Source organism: Embiotoca jacksoni, unplaced genomic scaffold (assembly GCF_022577435.1).
Source record: "Embiotoca jacksoni isolate LCO1_2020_lvr unplaced genomic scaffold, fEmbJac1.0.p SCAF_78, whole genome shotgun sequence".
NCBI lineage: Eukaryota > Metazoa > Chordata > Actinopteri > Embiotocidae > Embiotoca > Embiotoca jacksoni.
Genome location: NW_027185434.1, coordinates 1,135,552 through 1,156,342, shown reverse-complemented (window position 1 = coordinate 1,156,342; position 20,791 = coordinate 1,135,552). Strand labels below are relative to the sequence as shown.

The window sequence follows — 20,791 nt, the reverse complement described above, 5'->3', positions numbered from 1 at the left end:
TGGAATTTAAATGTTTGAAAAACATAACCCTGTTAGGGTGAGGATCTCACATTTTAGAAAGAGCACTTTCTCTAAAAGATTCCTCCAGCTCCGCTGTCACAAGGACAGATACAGGAGATCATTCCTGCCCACTGCAATAAGAATGTACAATAACTCACCTCTGACAAAATCCATCACAGTACAATAACACTGTTGACTGTGTTTCTTGGTTTGTTGTATATAATATATATAGATATATAATGTACTGTATATACTGTGCATTTTATATTTTATTACTGCTATTTACTGCTATTTTATTGCTTTTCTATTATTCTATTCTATTATTTTATTCTATTGTTTATATTATTGTCTTATTGCTTCTGTATGTATGCTGCTGTAGCGAAAAAATTTCCCCTCGGGGATTAATAAAGTAAATACCTACCTACCTACCTACCTTTATTTATGGTTACCAACCCGAACCCTTAACCCATAACCCGTAACCCTAGGAGTTTTGCTGGTGTTTTTACAGGCATAAACAGCATATGAAAATAAAGGTTGACCATAGATCTTTTACACAACAACACAATGTGTCCATGATCTGGAAATTTATTATTCAAATCTTACTGAACCTGATTGAACAACATTTCTTATATATATTGTACAGATCATTTTCACCAAGGTTAACAAACAGCTGAATTACACAATAATGGCTGCTTAATATTTTAATTTATAGGCACTTACAAGTGATACGAGGTATTAAGAAAAATTTAACAGAGACATAACAGAAGCAAACAAAAGTGTAACAAGGAAATTAATAACAGACAAGACTTTTCAGGTTTTACAAGATCATAATTGATGGAATGTCAGTCAATGATTTCCTGTTTTAAATTAAAACTGATTTACAAATATCTAAAGTCAATGTGTGACTTTGAAATATCAGGAACATCTGATGGCCTCATGGTTCAAGAAGACAAGTGCAGCGTCCACAGTTCAATCGTTGCTGGCGATCTTTTCTATGTCATATCCATCTCTGTTGGCTTTAGTGAAACAAACTATCAACTGTTACACTGCAAATGGAAAACAGATTTACAAATGAACAATCTTAAATATTGCATTGTTGACATTGTTGTGTGTCCATTTTACAGTTTTGGACGCAGAGATCCGACCACTGGTTTGTCTACACAGAACTCTTTCCACCAGGCGGGACGCTCCACAACCTGGCTGCCCTGCATCACCGTCGACCACAGGTTCTTATACAGCTGCATGGAGGACAAACAACACCACAGGTTGGACAACAATTTCTTGTGTGCACACAGCAGACCAAAACTCTTCTCTGTGGCCTAAAGGACATCTGGAAATATGCTGCAGTGGTTGTTGGTTAATCAGCTTTAAAACCTCAAGTTACTGTACATCCATTTTCCTTTATGTTGCAGGGCACATTGGAATGAAGGTCCGCTCAACACTGAAACATCCACTGTGTTGGATGGAGGCTACCATAGATGCTAGCACATTTACCAAATTACATCTAAGTGAGTACAAAGAAAATACTCAAAGCATTTTTTATTACAAAAGAAACATGTTCAACAAGATATTTTTAATAAAGCACAAATCTCATTTTCATATATTGCATTATGTCTTGTACATGTATGTTTGTAATGTACTGATCTCTCACAATGACACCAGCTCTACACTGCAATAGAAGAACAACGCGTGTTCATCTGCATCTACATGGATGTAGGACGTACTGATGCATGTTTCACACTTGGTTTCAAGACGTGCGAGGCTGTGGGTAGTTTTCCTTTTAGCAATGTGTGCATGCTGATGATGTCACAGAAAATTCAACATTCTCCTTCATCCTCTAAATCTTCCAGGTTATGAAGGTCCTCGTCGTCTGTGGGCTACAGCTTCAATAACTATCAAACCTAAAGGCCTAATCTGATGCTCCTACATTTAGCTGCAAGTCAGCTTCTCACATATAAACACACTAACATGCACACATGAATACAAAGAGTTTTGGGAACGCTGTAGGGAGCTCAAGCTTTGTGACCTGATATATATGATCTGTGCAGCCCCTGGAGAGTGCAGAGTCAGTGTGACCCATAGAGTTCAATAATGAACCACAAGTATCCTCATGGAGCTGGGTGGAGAATGAAGACATCAGCTCTTCTGATTTTATGTCACTCAGCATACAAACGAGACTCAGGTGAACTGTATTTAAAACTCTAACTTCCTTTCATCATGTTAACAATTGTTGATTTTAATTGTAATTTTGTGACCAATCAGCATACAGCCTGTCTTGACACAAATACAAACTATCAAAGTGAGACGAGGACATTCGTCTGAGTTTTCAACACATTTTAGGTCTTTCAAATGTCCTGACACAGCTTGTCTTACGTGAAAATGTTTACCTGTCCATCAGCACGGCCAATAGGTGAGTTAAGCATGAAGTCAGTGGGAGAAAAAACATCCACCAAAGCGACTGCATCATCCTTGAGCTGGTGGAGAGAGAGAAAACAGAGTTTAATTGAGGTGGGGAGCAGCAGAGTCATTAATTTATCATTCAACTTTTATGAAGACGAGCAGGAAGGATGAGATGGAACAAAGACAGGAGAGAGCAGTAAAACAGTAGTGATGTAAATAAGAGCACAGAGGATGGATGAGTTTTATAGGCATTGCTGATGTTAAACTGCTACATTTTTAAATGGGAAAATGTGATTTTCATCGCATGTTAAGTGTGCATTTCAAGTAAAGCAGGAAAAATTTAAAATAAGGTCTGTACCTAAGCTCTAGAAAAACAGAGATGTTGGCTGTATTAAGGAAAAAGATCGGTGTGACCTCACAAGGCTCCGTGCTTCACAACGAGTCCTACATCGACGTTGAGGAGCACAGTGAAAGATGTTCTTGTATCATACAACTTATTACATGTGTAGTTATACTGTGCGTGCGTGCGTGCACATAAGTGTATGCTTTAAGAGACACTTGCTGCTGTTTCTTATTAGAAGAACATGTGAAACCACTCATACACATATTGTTCATTATAAACCAGGGTCGGGTCACACTGAGTCCACAACAACTGTTTACACAGAAGAAGTCTTTTCACACCATAAAAACCTTCCCAACCAGACACAACCTCATAAAATGTTCACGCCTTAGGCTGAGGTCTGGTTGTCACCCAAGAAATACAGACTCCTCTTCATCCTTATGGAAGTCCAGAAGTTCCTGCTTATAGACTTAATGTGTAAACTCTCTAGTTTCACAAAATAAGAACTAATATCAATTGTGGAATCAAGTGTTTTGTGTGACTGACATAAATAACTTGCTTGTTTTTTAGTCATGGTAGTTGTGATTATAGTCTTTCATTTTTCACCGGATCAAATATAATTTAATGTCTCAGAGTTTTAAAGGAAAACATTGCCTCCAACATCCAAACTGAAACTACAGCAGGAAGTCCCAGCATTCATTCTGCTGACAAGTGATGGCACTTCATCACTTAGTCATCTTTATCGGGCTGACAGAGAGCTTTTCTTGGGTGAACCAGTGGGAGGCTTTTGTTGTGAAGCAGCTACAGGAAGTGCTTCATGTTCGCATGAAAGTAAAAGATAGAAAACAACCTGTTCTGTCAGTGTGTCTGCAGACAGCCTTGAAATGACGTTACGACTTCAGACTCGGCTCATATTTACTAATCACTGTTGTGTATTATTGAGCTGATGTGTTACGTTTGGATCACAACTTTACAGTGGGATGTCTCTTTTGCTCATGCACTGTGCTCCTATATTATTTGTCTGGTTGGCCCATGATCTATTTTTAACTGGAGATGAGAGAAAATGACTCGCACTGTGAAGCCCTGTCCCAGCCCAGCTGTGGTTGATGGGCGAGTAGAGGGCTGTTATGGTCCATGGTGTAACAGAACCATCTGGGTTCAGAGGTGCACCCAAAAGTAAATGTTTACAAGGACTCCGCTGTATCTCCTTATGACAGTAAATCGTGTGGTGAGACAGCAGACAAAAAGGATGACAGGTGTTTCCTTACCTGGGAGCAGAGAGTGAGGATGGCCGTCTGAACCAACTCTGCAGGTTTCCTTCCACTGAAGTAATGACCTGGACAGAAACAGTGCTGTTACTGAATCGATAACATCTAGATTCCTCCATATGTACTCAGTATGGTCCATACCCTGGTAGAGGGTGCTCATGTGGTTGCTGAGACTCCACAGACCATACAGAGCACACAGCCTGCTGAGGACTGGTCTGACACCAGCTGGTGTGTCCTGATCCAAGGTCAGCTCATGAAATCTTTGGAGGCAGTTATGTTCAATGTAGGCGATCGCCAGAGATCTGCAGTAGTACACCTGAAAACACACAAACACACACAGGGAACGTTGTATTTCTAAAACGCAGAGCAAGGCAGCAGTAAAGGAGGACGCTGAGGAAACTATTATCCATATTGGATAATCCTGACCACCCTCTCCACCTGCTGCAGGGACAGAGGAGGACGTTCTCCAAAAGACTCCTCCAGCTGCTATCACAAGGACAGATACAGGAGATCATTCCTGATACAGGAGATCATTACAAATACAGGAGATCATTCCTGTCCACTACAATAAGACTGTACAATAACTCACCTCTGGCAAAATCCATCACAACAATAACACCGTTGTCTGTTTTTCTTGTTTAAAAAAAAACAAAAAAACTTTGCACTATTGCTTAGTTAGTTTTAATTTAATTTATTCTATTTTATTTTATTCTACTTTATTGTATATACTGTGCATTTTTATATTTAATATTTTTACTGTTATTTTATTGCTTTCCTGTATCTATAAATGCTGCTGTAGCAAAAGAATTTCCCCTCGGGGATTAATAAAGTAATAAAGTAACTAACTACCTACCTACCTGCCTAATCAGGTACAGTCCAACCATGTATATTTACAGTTCAACCATTTATATTTTACAGTCCAACCATGTTCATGTCGTGGGTATTCTACTCTTTGTAGATTAATTCAGTTAAAATTAGATATTGGATTTTTTTTTTTATCACTGAAGTAGGTCACTTTCACTTTGTTCACTGTTTGTTTTGTTCAATAACAGCTCTCAGCCTGTAAATCACAAAAACAGGGAGTAGGGCAAAACTGCTAGTTTAGCTTCATCAATGACAACATTCAGGTTAAATAAGAAACCTAATTCAGAATAATAATAACATTACTGTGTAAATGATTTGAATCTGCCTCGGAGGATGAGTGATGAGTGCGTGTGTCTGACCTGGCTGTTGTTACGGGCTTCAAACTCATCCTTGCTCAGGACCCTCTGCTGCTCCAGCTTCCTCTGACTCTCCTCCAGCAGGAAACACACCAGCCACTGATAGGCTGCCACCGGCACTGATATAACAGACAACAGGGAGAGACGATGCACAGCTCACTGTGAAGGCACCACAACATCACTAGTTTATACTGCATTACAGAAGCAGAGCACATAATTACAGAAACTGAATGTGAGGAAGAATTGTACTAGGAGGTGGTCGAACTGAATAGATAAACAGTCATGGATGAATGTGTTGCTACCTTTAACAGCTAATTGAATTAATGTTGCATTGCTCCTGTTTCCTGGTTTTTGTAAAATTTTTATGCGTTCTTTTCTCCCCAAAATCAAAAATGTTATGGTGCAATATTTTAAAATAAGATGTCAAAAAGTCAGATTATCCTCATTAACCAGATTGTGCTGAATATGCAGTGACTGCATTTTGCCCTTAGAGGGCAGTATAAATAAATTAAGTCTTGGTTCACTGGTCGTCAATTAGAGCATGCAGATAGAGTCTTCAGGGCACGGGAGACCCAACGCACCCTTATTGTCATGGCGATGAACTCAGGCTGTCAAAGGTCTGCTCACTGTCTTCTCATTGTCACACTGCTGTATTTATAGCATTTTAGGATGACCCATGACTCTAAGAGTTCCGCAAAGGAGAAGATATTTTCATTGTTTCATGCCAAATAATTGTAAGACTTCAAACTTGATTTTGATAGATTCTACCCCAGAAACGTGCTGCATATTTATCAGAGATGTACCAGGCTGGAGTGAGCAGGTTGGTGGTTCAATCCCAAGTTCCTCCCGTCTCCATCTGGAAGTGTTCTTAGGCCAACCTCTCCCCACCTAACCCCCACTGAACCACAAACTGCTCCTGATGGATGGTGAGCCGCCTGCATGGCAATACGTTCATCCACGACTGCATGTGCATACATAGTTTGACGACCTCAAACACATCATAGTTCCTGTGCTCTGCCTCTGTCACCACTGGTGAGTTAGGGTGTGAATGGCTGGTAAACATTCGTTTTGTAAGATAACAGTAAATACGTTTTGTTGATTTAACTAAGATTTGAACTTCAGGAAAGAATAAACTGCTAATGGACTGAAATTACTGCAAACTGCGACTTAACAGTTCTTCTGTTTGTTGCTAACATTCACAGTGAAACAGATTTATTTCAAACTACATATAGGTTTTCCCAGGAAATCATAAAAAACACAGGAATTGGGAAGCGACAAGTTTCACTGTTTAAAGAAAGAGTTCTAAATTGAAGTCTTAGCGGTATTTAAAGTTTGAAAACAACAACACAGTAAGAATGAAGTCTGGTCCTGACGAGAGTGAAACACTAGAATACCTGCAGAGTCCAGACACTCCTCCACGGTTGTTGCTGTAAAGTTACTTTTCAATATCTTCTGGAAATCCTCCAGAAAATCAACAGTGTGAAGAGGCGACTCGATCCGCAGCTCATCTGAACGCAGATAACACCAATGAAGCTTCACAGACGAACCAGGTTTACAATACTGGGAGTGCTGCTCATATGTGGCTGGTTTCACACGCAGACCCAGAACTGAAACGTCTGCCGGTCCAGTCCAGGTGGAGATCTTTGTTACAACTCCCTCCCTCAGATAAACTATGTACTGTCTGCAGATAAGGCCAATAAAAAAGGTGTGGAAACTAAACTGTAAAAACAAAGATTCCTGTGAAAGGGCTAACAACATATAAAGCAGGTGATCGTCCCTCAGAGGACGGACAACTGACCACCGTGTTTGGTCTGCAGACAGCTGAGCAGGTAGTTGCTGGTCTGCTGCAACAACACGTTGTTGTCTCCTTCATACGTGCAGTTGGGGTCGTTGTCATCACGCAGGTCGCCCAGACGGTTCACTGACACACACACACACACACACACACACACACACACACACAAGAAGTCAGTCGTATTTAGATGTTCAATACGCAGGTGAACTCAATGTGCTTCTAATAACAACCTTGAACCAAACGAGGCAAGAAACACATAGATGACAAATCTAACATGTAAAATAATGTTTCAAAGACACATGATACATAAAACACAAAGAGGACGTGTGTGAGTGTGTGTGTCTGACACTGACTGGCTAAGTAGCCATGTCCACCACAGGCCTCCCTGCACTCCTGGATCCCCCTCTGAGCAGTCCATGAGCCCAGTGGTTTACTGGAGCAGCCGATGGCATGGATCTCTCTGCCCATCTCTGCCTGAAACAAGCACACAAGTAAGTCAGTCAGTCAGTCAGTCAGTCAGTCAGACACACACACACACACACACACACACACACACACACACACACACACACACACACACACACACACACACACACACACACCTTCCTTTCCTCCTTTCCTCACCTGTCTGTCACTGTTGTCTCTCATCATCTGACCGATCTGGAACTCTACAAAGTTCATGAAGATAGATTTGGTGAAGTGCTCCAGAGCGTACGCTGCTGCCAGGTACGGGATCAGACGCCACTGCTACAAGAGCATACAATAAAACATACAATAAGCAACACATTTGTAGGTGTGGCTTTAAATACAACCCTGTTTCCAAAGTAGTGACACTGTGTAACATGTAAATAAAAACACGTGACGATTGAAAATCACATAAACTCATATTTAATTGTAAATAAACCTAAGACAAAATATCAAAAATTAAAAATGAGAAACTTTATTGTTTTATTATTATGTTTTGTCCAACCACATTCTGCACGTATTCCAACAGCATGGCTCCGTAGTAGAAGAGTCCGCTGATAAACTGGCCTCCTGCAGTCCAGAACTGTCAATCATTGAAAACATCTGGAGCATCAGGACATGAAAAATACAACAACGGAGATCCTGAACTGTTGAGCAGCTGAAATCCTCTATCAGGCTAGAATGGGACCACATTTCACTTTCAAAACTCCAGAAACTGGTCTCCTCAGTTCCCAAAGGTTTCCAGAGTGTTGTTAAAAGAAGAGGTGATGCAGCTCAGTGGTGAACATGATCCTGAAACAACTTTATAGAGACGTGCTGCTGCATCAGATTCAAAATGAGCAGATATTTTATAAAACAATAACATTTCTCAGTTTCAACATTTGACATGTTGTCTTGTATTTACAAATCACGACATTCTGTTTTTATTTACCTTATACACAGCATCCCAACTATTTTGGAACCTTCTTCATGTAAAAATGGATATGAATCAATTAAATAAAGTCAATTAGTTTCCAGATTTAACAATCAAGTCTTTTCTCTTTTAGTCCAGATATTAACTGAATCCACAATTTCCTGTTCCTGTTGACAGCAGCACAGTGATGCACACAGCAGGAGGAAGTAAAAACCTTCATGACAAAGTATTCAAACTTATTGATCATCATCAGCACCTGAGTTCAACATGTTTTTCTGACCACTGGTACGTGAACATTTGTGGTTTCAAAATTATATATTAAGTTCTAAATAAATATAATTAGTTATGGATAAAACACACAAGTAGTTAATTCCTATCATCTAAAGAGTGTATTTCATAATCAACGTAAAATGCATTTCATTAAACTAGTTACATGGATCAGAAGGTTTGGAAAATAATTGGTTGGTAGATACTGCAGAAGAGTGCAGAATATATTTTTTTTATAAAACAATAAAAATTTCTCAGTTTCAACATTTGATATGTTGCCTTTGGTCTATTTTTTAACTAAATACGAGTTTAACATAATTTACATTACATTCTGTTTTTATTTACATTTTACACAGCGTCACAACTTTTTGGGAAACGGGGTTGAATGTCAGCTAAGAATAAAAACATACAGAGCAGTATAACATGACATATAGAACATATAACATAAGATGACTATGATTTACTTTTAATCAGGGATTTAACAATGACATATTTTCTTTATGTAGTGTATGTGTATGTGTCTCTGCTTCCAGCACTGCCTCCAGACTGACCTGCAGCTGGTACTCCAGAACAGGGATCTCTGAGTCTTTGGGTCCAAACTGTCTCCTGGTGGCGGAGAAACGGATGGCCACAGTCAGAGCCAGCTTCAGGTTGACCAGAGCCATCCTGGTGATGGATATCCTGCCGCCTGACAGGGCACCCAGAGTCGCACCAAAATGCTTGTTGGGGTCCTGGAGAGGAGGGAAGGATAGTCAGGGATGAAGAGCAGAATAAAACACAGAATAAAACACAAAATAAACTCCTTGGCAGACCTCAGTGGAATCCATGTACGGTATACATTCACCAGGTTTAACCACAAACCTGTAAAACCTCAGTTTAGGACATTGAAATGAAAACACATCTACATCCAGGTGTCCTCAGGTGTTTTTATCTGATCCTGTGAAGTGTAAATGTGTCATTTGTAATGGAGATGATCCATGTTGTTTATATGCGTCTCTGGATGCTCGATAAATGTTTCCAGTCTCCGGTCCATTTAAAACACTGCAGCAGCTGAATCGAAAACTAACTACAGCTACAGCAGCAGTGTGCAGGATGTAGGGACATCTAATGGTGACTATGCAGATTACAACCAACTAAACACCGGTATATGTGGAGTACGTTCTGTTGCGACCAGCTGGAACGTGTACTGACCTTGAACGGTGTGACGTAGCGTCCGTCGGGAGTCACGTCTCCCGTCCTGTTCAACAACTTCTCACGAGGAATCCTCACATTGTGGAACAAAGCAAACCTGTTGGCAAAGAGAAAGAACACCTGTTAATGAGAAAGTCGTCTTTGGTTTCAAAGACATGTCAGAAAAATCCAACATTAATTACATCTGTAATGTTGTAGTGTTTATTTCATAGTAGTGATTTGGTCCTTCAGATATTTACTACTATTAAACAAACATGTTGCATTAAAACTAAAAAGGTTAGTTCAACTAAACATCTAGGATAGCAAGGCAGAAAAGAAAGACACTCGTTTCATCATCAGCGTTCTCAGGTAAACTCTATATCATAAATATATAATAAGAACAAACAAGGAACTTATTCACACAAACTCATTGATTTCCTGGTACCTGTTAACTAATAAACCCTGTCAGTATGAAACAATAGAGACCCGACATGCTGCTCAGCAGAACTCTGTCAGAACCACAGCAGGTGTCGAGGAAACGCTGTGTCCACTCTGTACTACATAGCTCTGTCCATATAGAAGATATTATATTGGTTCACTCTGGAAAACAATCAGTACTTCTACATGTTTAACTGTCCGACTCTGTTTCATCACCTCTACGCAGTGAATACAGCTCCATCTAGTGGCTTAACCCTGAGGAGAACTGTGTGTGGAGCAGCTTTCCATGCTCATCGTGCGTATGCAGTATGTACCGACTTGTCCCTCCAGCAGGGAGGCATCGTGGAAGTGAACACACAGGTGTTGTTTCACAGCTCATCAGAGAGGTCAGAGAGAAGCAGAACAATCAGTCAGTGCTGTGGTTTGACCTGTAAAACCATTCAACACAAGCTGGTGAAGCTCACTCTGGTAAGACAGCACATCTCCAGCCGCTTCAGAGGTCTGATAGCTGTCTACTACACCACCATCAAGCTGGTGCAGAGTGGAGATGGACATTATCACTACTTCTGGGACAGTGAACGTGCTTACAGTCTGCTGACCTGCAGTGCAGAGGGCTCAGGATGAAACCTGTTCGGTGCCAAACACCCATCAGGGCCTTCATGGAGGACCTCACAGTCTCCACTGAATCATCCCAGGCTGGAAGTGGGTTCTGCAGGTGCCAGAGGAGCTAATGGACTGAGCCCACATGAGTTTCAAACCAACCAAATCACTGTCTGTGATGAAGAGCAACAGAAAGGTAGAAGACAAGTGTACCCATCCCAACCTTCACAGAGAACCCGTGTAAGAGCTGAGGAAAGGGTTTAACAGCTCGCTGAGAGATACGGCCCCCATCCAGTCCACCTGGACTGAGGTGGATGGTTGGCTGAAATCAGTGGACAGCTGTGGCCCACCTGGGAAGTTGAAAGCACAGGTATACCAGCATTGCATGTTCCAAGTAATCTTGTGGCCCTTCCTGTTCCATGAGGTCAGCAACCACATCAGGAGATGAAACTGAGCAGCGTTGCCCTCTTTGGACACGTCCACAAACTAGAAGTGCTCTTCAAGTACTTGGAGGAAGAGTTCAAAGTAACAAGACCCAGAGAGGTGGTGAATACCAAAGCTGGCAGGTAAGGATGGAAGTAGGGACTGGCAGGAAGTGGAGGGAAGAAGAAGTTCAACAAGGCTGCATCACAAGGAGCTGATGGGAGCGGTAACGAGACTGAGCAGGGTTAAGATCTTTTCCAGGTCCCCACATCAACACCAGCAGAGAGGGAAAGGTGTCGCCTCCTACAGGAGGGGGTGAGAGAGGAGAAGCTGTAGGTTGGTTGGCATCAGAGAGCTTAGACCAGATGGGAGGATGTGGTTGAAAGGAAGGAGACCTCATCAAATTTCTCATCCAGCCAGTGAACGATGTGCACAATGGATGCAATGACTAAACCTCAAATCTACACACGTGGCACTGAGACACCAGCGTGCCCACTGGAGCATTTCCTCCGCTGCTGCCTGAAGGCTTTTGGACAGGGACGCTACCAATTGAAGCACCATCAGGTCCTGCAATCCACCGCTGAGGCCGTCAGCTCAGCAGTTGAGTGGACACAGATTCCCAGCCCTCCAAGTAATCCACCGCCTGTGAGAGCTGGGAAGCACCTAAACCAAAAACCTCTGCAGGTACCCTGGTCTCTACAGGAGACCGGCAGCTGCTGGTGGACCTCGATCATCAGCTGAAGGTTCCCAATCACATTACTGCCACCACTTAGCAACCGGACATTGTCCCTGTGCCCGAGGGCACCAAGCACGCTGTGCGGCTGGAGTTTACAGTCCCTTGAAAAGAAGAAGGAAAGGAAGCTACCCAAGTACACATAGTGGGACAGAGTCAGCGGCCGCCAGCGTGCTGGGAGGACGGAAAGATGCCTCCCAGTACAGTCTTGGTGGTTCTGCAGCCCGCCCTATAGCCTGAGCTCTCGACCACATGTAGAAAAAGAGAAGAACAATCCGCAATACCACCAAAGCAGCAGACAAAGCCTGAAGATGGCTGTGGCTCAAGAGAGAGCTTACCGTCTGGACCCAGCTGGGTTCTGATCTGGCCCGGATGGGTCACTTAGAGGAGGCTGTATGATGTTGAAAGAGCTGAAACAGCAGGAATATCCCTGAAGAGACAGCAGCAGTGGGACTCACACTGAGCTTAAATGAAACAAGAACCTCATGTCTTTCGGAGGGGGCGGGGCTTCTCGCTGGGTAATGGACAGTGGGAGGGGAAACACTGGTGTGTATTTACTCTACTGCATTCAGCAGAAAACACTTTTTCACCAGGGAACATTTTTGCTTTCACTGCTGCTTCACAATGTATTGACTATGAAATATTAAAACTCTGGACATGTGTGCTGTATAACCCACTACTGTTTATACCCTGTTTCTGGACCGGTTCCAGTCCAGTACCAGTGTCTAACGAGAACATAACAGCATATCTGCAAATCAACCCATGGGTTAACACATTAATAAAGAGTTTCTCTGAAACAGTAACAGTCCACAGATGAAGGAGCACCTACCCGTTATCGAGTCCATTCAGGCCCAGTTTCTTGCCCATGTCTCCGACCATCACACCGGGCAGAGCCAGCAGGGTCTTTGGATCTCTCACCTGCAGTAACGCGGTTAAACCATCACACAATGAGTCATCTAAATAGTTCATCTATACAAAAATATAACTCAGAGCATCATTAGAAAACAATGCAAAGTCTCCTAACTACAAAGATCATGTTTAGTTTAAAATTATCACCTTTTAAATGTTTGACCTGTGGCAGGTGACTTTATTAACATGTTTGTTAACATGGATATTATTGGACAAAGATTTGTGCTCCTTTCACAACTATTCATGTTGTTACCACGTTGTGATTGTGATTCAGTCTTGATTAAATGTAATGATGCAGATGCAAGATTAAATGCAAGATGGCACCGCGCTAGCGGCAGCCTGTTGCAGCAGCTCCCCTCCCCTTGTTATTAGTATTATTAGTATTTTTTAAGCCTTTCTCCTCTTCGGAGTTGTTTTTTGTTTTTTTCTTTCTCTCGTGTGTTAAGTTAACAGTCCGTAATGGACCGTAATTTTTCCACGTTTCTGGATGGGGGCACTGTTATTGTTTACTCGCGTGATCAGCTGATCGCGCTGAGTAGGCCTCTACTGCTGCTGCCCGGAGCGAGGCCTGAGATCCCCGATGAACTTCGGAGAAGACGTCGGGGTTGCAGAGCTGGAGCTAAGCTGAAGGCGGAAAGGAGGAAATACAAACCAGCGGTACCGGCGATTTTAATGGGGAACGTGAGGTCGTTGGCCAACAAGACGGACGAGCTCGGCGCACTGGTAAAGACCCAGAGAGAGTACCGGGAGTGCAGCATCATGTGTTTCACCGAGACATGGCTGCACTCACATCTCCCGGACCACAGCGCGGCCGTACCCGGCTTCAGGACTGTTCGGGCGGACGGAGACGTTGTTCGGAGCGGCAAGAAGAAAGGTGGAGGGATTGCAGTCTATGTGAACGAGAGGTGGTGCAATCCCGACCACGTGTGTGTGAAGGAACGTTTTTGTAGCCCGGACATTGAACTTCTAGCCGTGGGGATGCGCCCGTATTATTTGCGGAGGGAGTTCACGTCCGCCATTGTTATCGCTGTGTACGTTCCTCCATCAGCTGATGTAGAGGCAGCAGTGGACACCATCTACTCCACTGTGGCTAAACTGCAGACTAAGCATCCCGGTGCATTTTTGTTAGTTACAGTTACTGGAGACTTTAACCAGTCTGGATAAAGTACTGCCAACTTTGCACCAGTATGTGAACTGCCCCACACGGAACAATAAAACTCTGGACTTACTGTATGCTAATGCCATGGATGCATACAGTACTACTGCCCTTCTCCCCCCCCCCCCCCTTGGTAGATCAGACCACAACCTGGTCCTGCTGACTCCCAAGTATGTTCCCCTGGTGCAGAGGCAGCCTGTGACCACCAGGACTGTGAGGAGGTGGACACAGGAGGCTAAAGACGCCCTGCAGGACTGCTTTGAGTCCACGGACTGGAATGTGCTGTTTGGACCACATGGGAAGGACATCAACAGCAGGACGGACTGTATCACAGAATACATCAAATTCTGTGAACACACCACCGTACCATCCCGGACTGTAAAATGCTTCCCCAACAATAAGCTGTGGATCACCAGTGACCTGAAAGTTCTTCTTAATAAGAAGAAAGCAGCCTTCAAGTCTGGGGACAGGGAGGAGCTCAGGAGAGTGCAGCGCCACCTGAAGGAGAAGCTCAAGGAGTGCAAGGACTCCTACAGGAGGAAGCTGGAGGCCAAACTCCAGCAGAACAACGTGAGGGAGGTGTGGACCGGTATGAAGGAGATTACTGGGTTCAAGGGGAGGGAGAGACAACCAGGGGGAACCTGGAGAGGTCAAATGAACTAAACTGTTTCTTCAACAGGTTTAGTTCACCACCCTCATCTGTCTCCTCCACACCTCACACATCCCAAACACCTCTGCTGCCTCCCCCCCTCCCCCCTCTGCACCCACTGGTGAACTGCATAGAGCCCTCAATCTCAAAGGGCTCTTCCTCCATCGACCCCCCCCCCCCCACACACACACACACACACACCCCTCACCCCCCTCTCTGTGACGACTGGCCAGGTTAGGAGACAGCTGGAGAGAATCCACCAGCGCAAGGCTGCAGGACCTGACGGCATCAGCCCCGTGGTCCTGAAGACCTGCGCCGTCCAGCTGGCTGAGGTCCTACAACACCTCTTCAACCTGAGCCTGAAGCAGGAGGAGGTCCCGGTGCTGTGGAAGACGTCCTGCCTGGTTCCTGTCCCCAAGAAGACGACTCCATCTGGCCTCAATGACTACCGACCGGTTGCCCTCACATCTCATGTGATGAAGGTGCTGGAGAGGCTGGTCTTGGCCCACCTCAGGCCGCTGGTGAAATCTTCTCTGGACCCTCTGCAATTTGCGTACCAGCCTCGTGTGGGAGTGGACAACGCCATCATCTACCTGCTGCAACGAGCTCAGTCTCACCTAGATGGAACCGGTGACTCTGTGAGAATCACTTTCTTTGATTTCTCCAGTGCATTCAACACCATCCAACCACTGCTACTGAGTGAGAAGCTGCGGGTGGTGGTGGGGGAGGTGGACGCGCCCACCGTCTCCTGGATCAATGACTACCTGACAGCCAGACCACAGTTTGTCTGTCTGGGCAGTGTGCTGTCTGATACGGTGGTCAGTGGTACTGGAGCTCCACAGGGAACTGTTCTGTCTCCCTTTCTGTTCACCTTATACACAACTGACTTCCAGTACAACTCAGAGTCCTGCCATCTGCAGAAGTTCTCTGATGACTCTGCAGTGGTAGGATGTATAAGGGATGGACGGGAGGATGAGTACAGGGCAGTAGTGGAGGACTTTGTGGAGTGGGCTGGTAGAAATCACCTGCTCCTGAACGTGGCCAAGACCAGACAGATGGTGGTTGACTTCAGGAGGAAGGCGACGGCTCCACAACCGCTGAGAGTTCTGGGAGGGGAGGTGGACATGGTTGAGGAGTACAAGTACCTGGGTATGTCCATCGACAACAGACTGAACTGGAAGACCAACATCAATGCTGCCTACAAGAAGGTGATGAGTTGACTCTTTTTCTTGAGGAAACTTCGATCCTTCAATGTGTGCAGCGAGATGTTGGAGATGTTCTACCATCTGTTGTGGCCAGTGCATTGTACTTCGCTGGGGTCTGCTGGGGGAGCAGCATTGGAACCGGTGACACCAATAGACTTAACAAACTGGTTAAGAAGGCCGGCTCCATCATCGGCTACAAACTGGACAGCCTGGAAAAGGTGGTGGAGAGGAGGACGCTGAGGAAACTATTATCCATATTGGATAATCCTGTCCACCCTCTCCACCACCTGCTGCAGGGACAGCGGAGCACTTTCTCTAAAAGATTCCTCCAGCTCCGCTGTCACAAGGACAGATACAGGAGATCATTCCTGCCCACTGCAATAAGACTGTACAATAACTCACCTCTGACAAAATCCATCACAGTACAATAACACTGTTGACTGTGTTTCTTGGTTTGTTTGTATATAATATATATAGATATATACTGTACTGTATGTATATATACATATATACATATATATATATATATATATATATATATAGTTGACTGTGTTTCTTGGTTTGTTGTATATAATATATATAGATATATAATGTACTGTATATACTGTGCATTTTATATTTATATTGTTTACTGCTATTTACTGCTATTTTATTTTATTGCTTTTCTATTATTATATTATTCTATTCTATTATTTTATTCTATTATTATCTTATTGCTTCTGTATGCTGCTGTAGCGAAAAAATGTCCCCTCGGGGATTAATAAAGTAAATACCTACCTACCTACCTAAACCCAGAGTGAAGGAGTGTTTTAATATTCTTCATTCAAGGCTCTACGTAGATGCTCATTGGCTGAGAGGAGACAGTCAGGTTTAACCTTTGACCTTATTTCAGCCCAAAAAGTAATTATAAAATAACTTTTTAATCTCGTCACATCATTTGATGTCTTTATATTTTGTACTAACATGTGGAGAGTAGTACTGATAAGAGTATCGATAAGTATCGGTATATACAGTGGTGTGAAAAAGTGTTTGCCCCCTTCCTGGTTTCTTATTTTTTTGCATGTCTGTCACACTTAAATGTTTCAGATCGTCAAAGATAACACAAGTAAACACAAAATGCAGTTTTTAAATGAAGGTTTTTATTATTAAGGGAGAAAAACAATCCAAACCCACATGGCCCTGTGTGAAAAAGTGTTTGCCCCCTCCTGTTAAAACATAACTTAACTGTGGTTTATCACACCTGAGTTCAATTTCTCGAGCCACACCCAGACCTGATTACTGACACACCTGTTCTCAATCAAGAAATCACTTCAATAGGACCTGCCTGACAAAGTGAAGTAGACCAGAAGATCCTCAGAAGATAGACATCATGCCAAGATCCAAAGATATTCAGGAACAAATGAGAAAGAAAGTAATTGAGATCTATCAGTCTGGAAAAGGTTTAAAGCCATTTCTAAAGCTTTGGGACTCCAGAGAACCACAGTGAGAGCCATTATCCACAAATGGAGAAAACATGGAACAGTGGTGAACCTTCCCAGGAGCGGCCGGCCGACCAAAATTACCCCGAGAGAGCAGCGATGACTCATCCGAGAGGTCACAAAAGACCCCACGACAACATCCAAAGAACTGCAGGCCTCACTTGCCTCAGTTAAGGTCAGTGTTCATGACTCCACCATAAGAAAGAGACTGGGCAAAAATGGCTGCATGGCAGAGTTCCAAGACCAAAACCACCGCTGAGCAAAAAGAACATTAAGGCTCGTCTCATTTTTGCCAGAAAACATCTTGATGATCCCCAAGACTTTTGGGAAAATACTCTGTGGACTGACGGGACAAAAGTTGAACTTTTTGGAAGGTGTGTGTCCCATTACATCTGGCGTAAAAGTAACACCGCATTTCAGAACAAGAACATCACACCAACAGTAAAATATGGTGTTGGTAGTGTGATGGTCTGGGGCTGTTTTGCTGCTTCAGGAACTGGAAGACTTGCTGTGATAAATGGAACCATGAATTCTACTGTCTACCAAAACATCCTGAAGGAGAACGTCCGGCCATCTGTTCGTGACCTCAAGCTGAAGCCAACTTGGGTTCTGCAGCAGGACAATGATCCAAAACACACCAGCAAGTCCACCTCTGAATGGATGAAGACTTTGGAGTGGCCTAGTCAAAGTCCTGACCTGAATCCTATTGAGGTGCTGTGGCATGACCTTAAAAAGGAGGTTGGTGCTGGAAAACCCTCCAATGTGGCTGAATTACAACAACTCTGTAAAGATGAGTGGGCCAACATTCCTCCACAGCTGGAAAAAACTCATTGCAAGTTATCGCAAACGCTTGATTGCAGTTGTTGCTGCTAAGGGTGGCCCAACCAGTTATTAGGTTTAGGGGTCAAACACTTTTTCACACAGGGCCATGTGGGTTTGGATTGTTTTTCTCCCTTAATAATAAAAACCTTTATTTAAAAACTGCATTTTGTGTGTACTTGTGTTATCTTTGACAAATATTTAAATTTGTTTGATGATCTGAAACATTTAAGTGTGACAGACATGCAAAAAAAAAAAAGAAACCAGGAAGGGGGCAAACACTTTTTCACACCACTGTATAAGCAGTATCCGTATTGATAAGCGGATTGGACTATAAGATTTCTTATCATATTTATGGTGATTACGCAAACATTTACTCTCATCTAATAACTACAGTCCCAAAGAATCTCTTTATTGATTAGATCAGCAGCTTTAATGTCTCAATTTCATTCACCTGAATACAGTCAAAACGAACAAAGAGGACAGAGCCTCGGTGTATAAACTGATAAACTGATTGTGATCTCAGTTTGAACTATCATCAGAAAGCATAACGCTGTCAGCCTGTTACCATCTCACAAACCGAGCCAAACTTAAAGGCCATTTGTCAAACATGATATTTATCCAGCTGATTTAGGAAACTATAAGCCGATATCCAACCTGCCCTTTATTTATAAAATCTTTGAAATAGCCATTACAAATCAATTATGGAACTGTTTACGGAGTAATGTTCTGTTTCTTTTTAAATTAGTGGAAAGAAAGTGTCCAAAATGATTTTGTTTGTATTTGGTCAGGGGTCAAAGGTCAGGGTCTTACCGGGACAACAAAGGAGTGCAGGCCGTGGCACACCTGGTCAGGTGTGTAGAGCTGAGCGTACACCACAGCGTGGGTGGCCGTCTTCCCAAGGTTACCCACCCAGAACTTAGCAGCCTCGAAGTCCGGAGAGTTGATGACAAACTCCTGCAGAGGAACAGACAGAAGGAGAGAAAAGCTGCAGCAGGTCATGTCTGAATGTATTTCCTCCTTTTAGACTTTTATAATGTACAATGAGCAGAAAGCAGCAAAGATTCACCAGGTAACATATGCAGTAAAAAAAAGAATAGACTCAGATATTCATTATTTGGGAAGTGCATCTTAAATATTAGTTTAGAAATATTTCTATTACTCTCTACAAAAGAACAAGAAAATTCTACTCATCAAGTTTTTCATGAAACTAAACTCCAGTTTTAATTTTAAAAAAAATTGTGTTTGCCATATTTTCAATGATAGCAGCAGAAATGTGTCTCCACAGAGTCAAAGCAGCACCTTAGTCTGTTCCTACAACGTACTAATAACTACAGTCTCATTGACCACAGGCTGTGATGAGCAGGAGAGCAGAGCTTTGCTTTAAGGTATCTGAGAACTTCTTCTCTCTCAGCTGCTCACTGTGAGTGGCAGAGTTTTCTTGTTATATTGGGAGATTTCTCTTTTCTCTCAGAGTTCTTCTCTCCAGTTTGAGGTGGGCTGTTAGATCACAGTAAGTTTAAGTTTTTCAGTTGATGAAGACAACAGACAGTTTGTTTCATCTTCATATTATCTGAAAATGGTTTTTTTTTTAATGACTATTGAATGTTCAATAATCAAATCTAAAGCCAAGTTTCCGTTGGACATTAACCAGCAGTTAAAGCTGTAGTAAAACTCCTCTGTAATAACTACGATAGAATAAAATCACGCAGCACTCTGCAGACTGATTACATCACTTGAAATACAGTTCTTCGTAGTGATTTTTGTTTAAGTCACAGAATATTTTCATCCTTTAAAGAGGATCTGTACAGCCAACACTTTGGTTCAGTGGAGAAACTATCCATTTACTTCGATTTAATGTTTTTTTGCCTGTTTTTGTCTAAAACAATAACACTTAAAGATAATGATTTTACTTTTTAAACTATATATAATCACAATATAATATATAATAGATATAATAATCAACTTTTAAAAATATTTAATTTGTGTTGACATAAACTGTCAGATTAAAGAGCTGTAATCAACAAAGAAAGGAACATTCATTCATTAAATATTATATGTTGTCATGAGACACAAATACAGCTATTAAACATTCAAACCTGCTGTGTTGCGTGTCAGCAGTGTGTGTGTTGTTTGTGCTGACCTGTGTGGACGGGTCATACGTGGCCGTGGTCCTCATGGCTCTGGTGTTACTGCCGTGGCTCAGTTCAGTCAGCGCAAAACATCCGAAGGTCTGAAACAGAGATACGACACTGAGAACAACACAGGGACAGACAGCTCAGGGACAGAAGGAGGAACATCTCCCATCCGCTCTGTCCTGTGGACAATCACCGAGGTGGAGTATCTCCAGGTCTTACCGTCACGTCTCCAGGTCTTACCGTCATGTCTCCAGTATTTTCTACATGTTTGTTGTGTCTGCTGGATCCTGAGTTGGCCACAGTGGCTCCAAACATCTGAAACAGAAGATGTTTTAACATGTTACATATTATATTCATATTCATATTATTATATTGACATTATGTTATGTTTTACTGAAGAGACAC

The 20,791-nt window shown here is 42.8% G+C and overlaps 1 protein-coding gene across 1 annotated transcript in view; it reads right to left on the bottom strand.

Moving 5' to 3' along the window:
• Positions 1-547: 547 nt before the first annotated feature.
• The window catches only part of acox3 (acyl-CoA oxidase 3, pristanoyl), a 29,934-nt gene continuing 9,690 nt past the window's right edge, over positions 548-20,791 (bottom strand). The window contains exons 5-19 of the mRNA XM_069177918.1: positions 20,627-20,701; positions 20,392-20,481; positions 19,062-19,205; positions 12,862-12,950; positions 9,860-9,956; positions 9,220-9,399; positions 7,648-7,770; positions 7,377-7,497; positions 7,027-7,149; positions 6,623-6,736; positions 5,232-5,347; positions 4,150-4,324; positions 4,009-4,076; positions 2,388-2,474; positions 548-1,238 (exon numbers count right to left, since the gene is read on the bottom strand). Of these exons, the coding sequence (XP_069034019.1) occupies positions 1,119-1,238; positions 2,388-2,474; positions 4,009-4,076; positions 4,150-4,324; positions 5,232-5,347; positions 6,623-6,736; positions 7,027-7,149; positions 7,377-7,497; positions 7,648-7,770; positions 9,220-9,399; positions 9,860-9,956; positions 12,862-12,950; positions 19,062-19,205; positions 20,392-20,481; positions 20,627-20,701 (1,722 nt within the window). The 3' untranslated portion in view covers positions 548-1,118. The remainder of the gene's footprint in view (positions 1,239-2,387; positions 2,475-4,008; positions 4,077-4,149; positions 4,325-5,231; positions 5,348-6,622; positions 6,737-7,026; positions 7,150-7,376; positions 7,498-7,647; positions 7,771-9,219; positions 9,400-9,859; positions 9,957-12,861; positions 12,951-19,061; positions 19,206-20,391; positions 20,482-20,626; positions 20,702-20,791) is intronic.